This window comes from Corylus avellana, chromosome ca1, assembly GCF_901000735.1.
Source record: "Corylus avellana chromosome ca1, CavTom2PMs-1.0".
Classification (NCBI taxonomy): domain Eukaryota; kingdom Viridiplantae; phylum Streptophyta; class Magnoliopsida; order Fagales; family Betulaceae; genus Corylus; species Corylus avellana.
Window position 1 is genome coordinate 44323751 of NC_081541.1, and position 6646 is coordinate 44330396.

The 6646-nt window shown below is 36.9% G+C and overlaps 1 protein-coding gene and 1 long non-coding RNA gene across 3 annotated transcripts; both read right to left on the reverse strand.

Moving 5' to 3' along the window:
* Nucleotides 1-97: 97 nt before the first annotated feature.
* On the reverse strand, nt 98-1264 carry LOC132167797 (uncharacterized). 2 transcript variants are annotated; one of them, XR_009438724.1, is made up of 3 exons: nt 796-1264; nt 580-707; nt 98-314 (listed from the first exon to the last, which is right to left on the reverse strand). It is a non-coding gene; the product is annotated as an uncharacterized LOC132167797 (long non-coding RNA). The 2 variants fall into 2 exon arrangements; XR_009438723.1 differs by having other exon boundaries at nt 98-383.
* A 767-nt stretch (nt 1265-2031) lies between these two features.
* Nucleotides 2032-5256, reverse strand: LOC132172953 (putative disease resistance protein At3g14460). Its single transcript, XM_059584521.1, has 2 exons — nt 5112-5256; nt 2032-4997 (listed from the first exon to the last, which is right to left on the reverse strand). Exons 1-2 carry the CDS (start codon nt 5254-5256, stop codon nt 2032-2034), a joined length of 3111 nt encoding a protein of 1036 aa, XP_059440504.1.
* Between the last annotated feature and the right edge of the window lie 1390 nt (nt 5257-6646).

Here is a 6646-nt window from a genome sequence, read left to right on the forward strand (position 1 = left end):
TATCACAATTATTTTTCTTAGGGAGAGGGAGAGAGAAAAATAGATTTAAATTGTTGTAACAAACAAATGTTTGGGTAGAAAAGAAGACAATAAAACCCAACAAAAGAAAATTTGGAACTGACCTTGCATTGTTTAACCAAGAGACAATGCCGGCCAGATCATCTAATAATAACCAGCTACAGTTTCTCATCTAAAAAATTTGAAATAGAAAATACACATACATGTGGATCAGATGATGTGAGAATTAACCCCCCCAAAAAAGGTACTTTTTGATAATTAGCAGGTTGAGAAAAGCAAGTACCTAACTGGAAAAGCTGCATATACAAAGAAACTTGTAAGATCAACAGGACTTCAGAAAGCTTAATTAGCCATTTTCATTCCTCCTGAAGCAAGGCAGCACCAATAAAATGTATCTATTTAACTAAATAAATAAAATAAACATAATCTTTTCATCTTATTTTGGAAGAGAAGATAGAGTGGGATAAAACAAACACTTGGTAAGTATTTTATTTGCATGCACTCAAAGAAAAACAAAAGAAAACGCTTAGGATTAAAAAGGAAGCAACATTGAAAACTGACCTGCTTTGTCCAATCAACAAGTATCTAAGACCCAGCTGCAGTTTCTCATCTCAAAGTTTTGATTACTGGAGGTATCAGAAACTGTACTAGTTTCCAATTGGTGCAATGCCGGCTGGATATAAAGTAGCCTGGTATTTTGTTATGTTAAATCAAATCAGCCACTTTAACAGATATCATACAGTAGCCACAAGAAAATTCTCTACAGCCATTGATTACCTTTTCCCATGTTCCAGCTTTTGAGAGAAAGGAACACAGAAGAGCAATTCAAAGCCTACACTTCAAAAAACAGAACAAAGTTCCCATGATCTCGATTTGGCACCACACCATAAGTCCAACAAGTCGCCACTCAACTTAAGAACATATTCATTAGAAAATAACTAAATGCCTGAATCAATAAATAATGACACTTACATTGGAGTTATTAGATATTATATGTAATGTTTAATTTTCTTTTCAGTTAGAGAAATGTTAAGTTTCTTATGTTGAACAAATGGTCTAAATGTAGTTCATCAATATAGTATAACCTAGCTGATTGGTAGCAATGTTTGGGGGGGGGGGAGTTTGTCGCTTTTAAGTTATAAAGGATGGGAAAAAGGAGGTAGAGGGTTTATGCTTCAAATCAGATAAGAAAAGATAGAATTTTTACCGGTTTGACTATGTATGAGAAACGATAGGAAAATAGAAGGCAAACCAAGAAATGCTAAAAAAAAGATCAATTTTGGTATTGATTAAATAATCTGTTTGGTAATCAAACACATATGCTGAAGAATGAAGTTGCTGTCACTTGTCTTTCTTCCTGTTTTGATAAAAATTCCAAACTCAAAAGAGAATTTCAGTTTTGACAATTGAGGGGATATACAATGCAAGTCCAGCTTCGTTGAGAAAGTGCGGAGATCTAGGAATTCCCTTAAGAACAAAATCCCCAATGGGAAGGAGATTGGCATGCAGCAGCTACTCAATTTAAACTACCCACAAGTAATGGAATTAAGGACAGACAGTGAAACAGAGATATATAGAAACAGAAATCAGTGAACAAACCTGTATATTCACACAAAGCATCCTAAGCTTTAGACGGACTTCACAATAATTTCAGGTAGTGAAATTTAAGAGACCAAGCCGTTGATTATCATCACCAGAATGGTGAAGTACAAGAAGAACTCGCAAGTGGTAAATTGAGCTCGTCAATCTTCTAAATTCTGTTGATTCAAAATTTTCATACAATTAATATTAGAAAAACCCAAATTAGGCGGTGATAAAACCAAGAGAAATTTATGAGACCATGAAGATATTAGAAAGCCATATATATGAAAGACTTTGAGAAAGTTATTAAAAGAATTATAATTAGTTGATTGAAAAGAGCAATTACCTAATTAAATGTGAAAGCTGAATATGTTGTTGCCGCCTTCGAGATATTATAACAGAAAATGGGACTCTTACGACGGGGCTTTTGGCTCATCCAATATATTCTTCATCATCAATCAATATGTGTTCGACGTTAGGAATCTTTCGCCGTTCTTTTTCTTTCTTGCTTTGCCACCGTTTCCTCAACAAAGGGCAATTTCGGATGTTTATTATAGATAGGGAGGTAGGCAACCCTTCTTTTGGCATGTACTCCAGCTTAAGGCAGGTCCCGACCGACAATTCTTGAAGAGAGGTGAGGTGTTGAAGCCCTCTCTTGTCCAAGGATTTCATATTTGGAAATAAGAACATAGAAAGAGAAGTCAGAAAAGAAGGCAGCAACTCTGGCTCTGGAAATGACTCCACGTCTTCAGATTTGCCACCGATACTCAAATCTCTAAGAGACGGGAGTTCTTGCAAACCCCATCCCATCCGACCGGCAAAGAGTTTATCACAATTAATAACGCCAAAAGTTTTCAGATTGGAAGGAAAGCCCCCTTCGGGAAACGACTCAACTCTTGGACAAGTATGTATATAAAAACGGGTAAGAGAAGGCAGGAGTGTATGCATCTTCTCTGGCAGTGACATCAGACTTCCACAATGTTGGACAATAAAGGATATAAGTTGGGGGGCACGAATTCCTCCTTTTGGAAAAGATACAAAATTAGGGCAGTTGCTGATGAGAATATCCGAGGTCACTAAATCACGTCCATGTTGTTCTGAAACTGTTAAAAATTCCATATTCTTACACCGCCATATAGCTATATTAGAAAGCTTTGGGGATAAATCTAATGGAAATGACTTGAGGGAATCACAACCGTCCAACTCCAACCTTTCAAGGGATGAAAAGTTCAAGTGTGTTGGGAGCTCTAACTTCATACATTTCTCGATTCTTAACACTTCAAGACAGTTGTTGGAGGCCACCATTCCTGTGGGAAAGGATTCTAGTGCGTCAAATCCTCCAATTTCGAGCTCCCACAATTTAGTTGGTAATTCCTTTAGCAGAACCTCATTACAATCTCTTAAATGTAATTGTCGTACAACAGGGGCCTTTGAGAGTGAAGCCACCAGCAGCGGACATTCATGAATCTCAAGTTTGACTGCAGAAAGAAGATCAACCGGTAGCCCTCCAATTAACTTAGGACAATCAATAATATAAAGCTCTTCGAGTTGTGAAAAAGCTCTACCTTCATTTTCAGCACCAAAAGAAGACCATTCCTCCCAATTTAGCATTCGCTCGAACCTTAGAACTTTCAGGGCTCCAAATGGTTTAACGGTTGAAGAATTATTGCCATAGAACTCACGAGCCACTTTAACAACTCCTTCAAACCCAACAATAGAGAGGTGCTCCAAAGAGGGTAGCTCTCCAAGTGGTGGCAAAGTGGGACAAAGTTTACAATTTTTTAGGTGAAGGGAAACTATCTTAGTGTACGAAAGATGTCCAACCCAATCTGAAAAACTTTCGGCGCCATAGTTGTTGATAGTGAGACTTTTCAAGTTACTAGGGGGCCGAAGATTGTCAAGTACAGATCTTTGACATTCTGAAATATTAGTATCCAATGCATTCCATTCCAACACCAACTCCTCAAGGTACTCCCTATCTTTAAAGCATGCTTTTAAAGCGTCCATAGGAGATACAACGTTTTGGAGCTCTAAAATAGAAATCGTTCCTCGAAGATTTGCAAGTTTCCCCAACTCTTTAATGCAAGCCCCACTATGTCTGCTGACGATAAATTTAGTTAATGTTTGTAGACATTCTAGTCTACTCAGCTGCATTGGCATCTCCTTTATGGCAGTTTCACTAATATCAAGATGGCGCAAGTTAATGAGTTTCCACATATCTCTTGGTAAAAGAGTGAGATCTTTACAACCTGATAAATTCAATGTTTGCAAATTGCACAACTTACATAAGGAATCAGGCAACATTTTAATTGCGGTGGAAGAAAGGTTCAAGTAACGTAGAAGCTTAATTTTGCCAATTGATTCAGGCAACTCAGTCATATTTTGATAGTGAGATAGCGAGATCACCCGCAAGCATCTTAACTTTGGCGATAAATCAAGTGGTACTCTTTTAGTTAAGTAGTTGTGATCGTGGTCTTGTAACAACCCCAATGTCAGGAATGTGTGCAATTGAGTAACTTCGTAAAGAACCTTAAACTTCTCAAAGTTATTAAATTTTCTTCTGAAATAAGACAAATGGCGAGTCTTTTTCATTTTTTCATGAGGATGGTCAACCTCCAGCCTGAATGTAAATTGTCCGGACACAAATTTTGCCAAGTCATTGACAAGATCATGCATTATAAAACCTGATTTATTGCCACTTGACTGTTCCAACAATGATCTTGATGCCAAATCAAGGAAGTAATCTTCACCAACCTCTTCCATTCTTTTGTTTCTAGTTTCTTTTAAGAAACCTTCTGCCATCCATAATAAGACTACTTCATCTTTTTCTAAAATATAATTCTTAGGAAATATTGAACAATAAGCAAAGCATTGCTTTAAATGTGAGGGGAGATATTTGTAACTTAATTTTAGAGCTGGAAGAATGTCTGTCTTATCTATTGGTAAATCCCATAATTCGCTCTTCAGTATCTTCTCCCACTCATTTACTCCTTCTTTAGATCGCAAGAGACCTCCCATTGTCTTAGCCGCCAACGGTAGACCTGCACACTTTTTCACAATTTGTCTACCTATTACTTCTAGCTCTGGACGTGCATTGGGGTTGCCATCATGGAATGCATGTTTCGCAAATACTGACCAACAATCTTCTTCCAGTAACGTCTTTAGGCGATGAGTTGAAACAGTGCGCATAGTTGATGCAACACCATTATTTCGTGTCGTTACAATGATTGTACTTCCTTCTGCCCCAGATTTAAGCGGATTACTTAAGATCTGCCAATGAGCATAATTCTCATTCCATACATCATCTAAAACAAGTAAGAATTTCTTTCCCATCAATTTATCTTTTAGTGCAGCTTGAAGCAGATTTAGATTCTTACTATCAACACTTGTAGACGAACCTACTCTCTCTAGAACTAGCAGATTTAGATTCTTACTATCAACACTTGTAGACAAACCTACTCCCTCTAGAACTAGCAGATTTAGATTCTTACTATCAACACTTGTAGACGAACCTATTCCCTCTAGAATTGCTTTAGTTACTCTGAACACGTCAAACTCATCCGAAACACAAACCCATGCCTGAAGGTCAAAATGCTCCTTTACCCTCTGGTCCTTGTATACCAGCTGAGCAAGGGCGGTCTTGCCAATTCCACCCATGCCTACTATGGGAATAACATACAAATTTTCATTGCTAGTTGCATCATCTAAGAGCAAGTTTATTATTTTTTCCTTATCATCGTCCCTACCAAAAATATCAGATTCTTCAACCAAAGAAGTTGTGGGCAATCTTTTTGATGATTCTCCTCCAACACCTTCTTTTAGACCTAGAACATCTTTTTGATTTGCTAGACATTCTAGGTTGGCAAGTAGCTCTTTTATCTTTGGCTCTATCACCTTGACAAAATGACCAAAGAAATTAGAGATGGATTTACCTACCTTACTTGAAGTGGTTTGAAGTTCAGCATCCAACTTACGTTGCAAGGCTTTAGTGGCTATCTCGTCCAAGACGTCCTCAGCCTCATAGACAACATCTTTCAACTCCTCCAGCCACGCTTTCACAGCAGGTTTTGTAAGCTGATTTTCCTCCGCGTCTTCAAGCAGTGCACTCAAGGACAGCAATTGTATCTTCAAGTTACGTAAGAGACCTTCGTCGAGTTTTCGTCCTCGAAAGATGTCAGCAAACTCTTGAGATGCCATTCTTTCAAAAAAGGCTTGGAGAAAGGGAGAGAGAAGTAGGCTTGCAACCTCAGCCATGTTTTCTTCTTTGCAAATCCGAGGAAATGAAGGAAGATGAATGGAGCAAACGGGAGAGCAAAAAGAGATTGCAATGAAAGAAACGAAAGAAAATGAGGGAAATGGAGGAAGATTATTGCAAGAAACAGGAGAGCAAAAAGAGAGATATTGCAAGCTATAATATGTGTTGCTTTGTAAACCAAAGAAGGCATACGGGAAACATCCAATGGGCCGGAGTGATGGGTCCACACGGCTCAAGTTTGAGGTCAATAGAATGTGGCAGCAGCTTTGGATTCGGTTGATCCTAATTGTATGGAAATGAATGAAACAAAAATTACGTACCCCTGTTTACTTTTTGCTTGTCTTGTATGCTCAGACATAAGAGAAAATAATTGAAGCTTGGATTTTGAAATATATATATATATATTCAGGATTTTATTGCTTCGGTCGTGCTTTCTGAAAATTGATTGCTTTATTATATAATAAAAATTCCCTAAATAAAGATTATTCAAATTTCTAATTCAGCTCAATTATAACCAGATGATAATAATTTGATTTGATCAATGGGCTCCAAGTTTTAAATATATTAACCATTTTGGTAAAAAATTTCTATCTTCTGTTTCCAAAACAAAAATATTAACAATATATCCAAAACACAAAACACTTTAAATTATTTTCACATTTACAATATATTAAAATAGGTTTTTCAAAAAAAAAAAAAAAAACCAAAATATATTAACAAACAAAGTATTTAAATCTACTAACGATTTACTTAAATAGATTGAAACTAAATGAAATTGGAACATCTAATTGA

What these genes read in the sequence shown, in the direction of transcription:
- LOC132172953 (XM_059584521.1), bottom strand. Translation starts at nt 5,256, where the DNA reads ATGGGTGGAATTGGCAAGACCGCCCTTGCTCAGCTGGTATACAAGGAC. An exon ending in AGCAATTCTAGAGGGAATAG is followed by an intron (nt 4,998 to 5,111) that starts GTTCGTCTACAA and finishes TAGAGAGAGTAG; the next exon opens with GTTCGTCTACAAGTGTTGAT.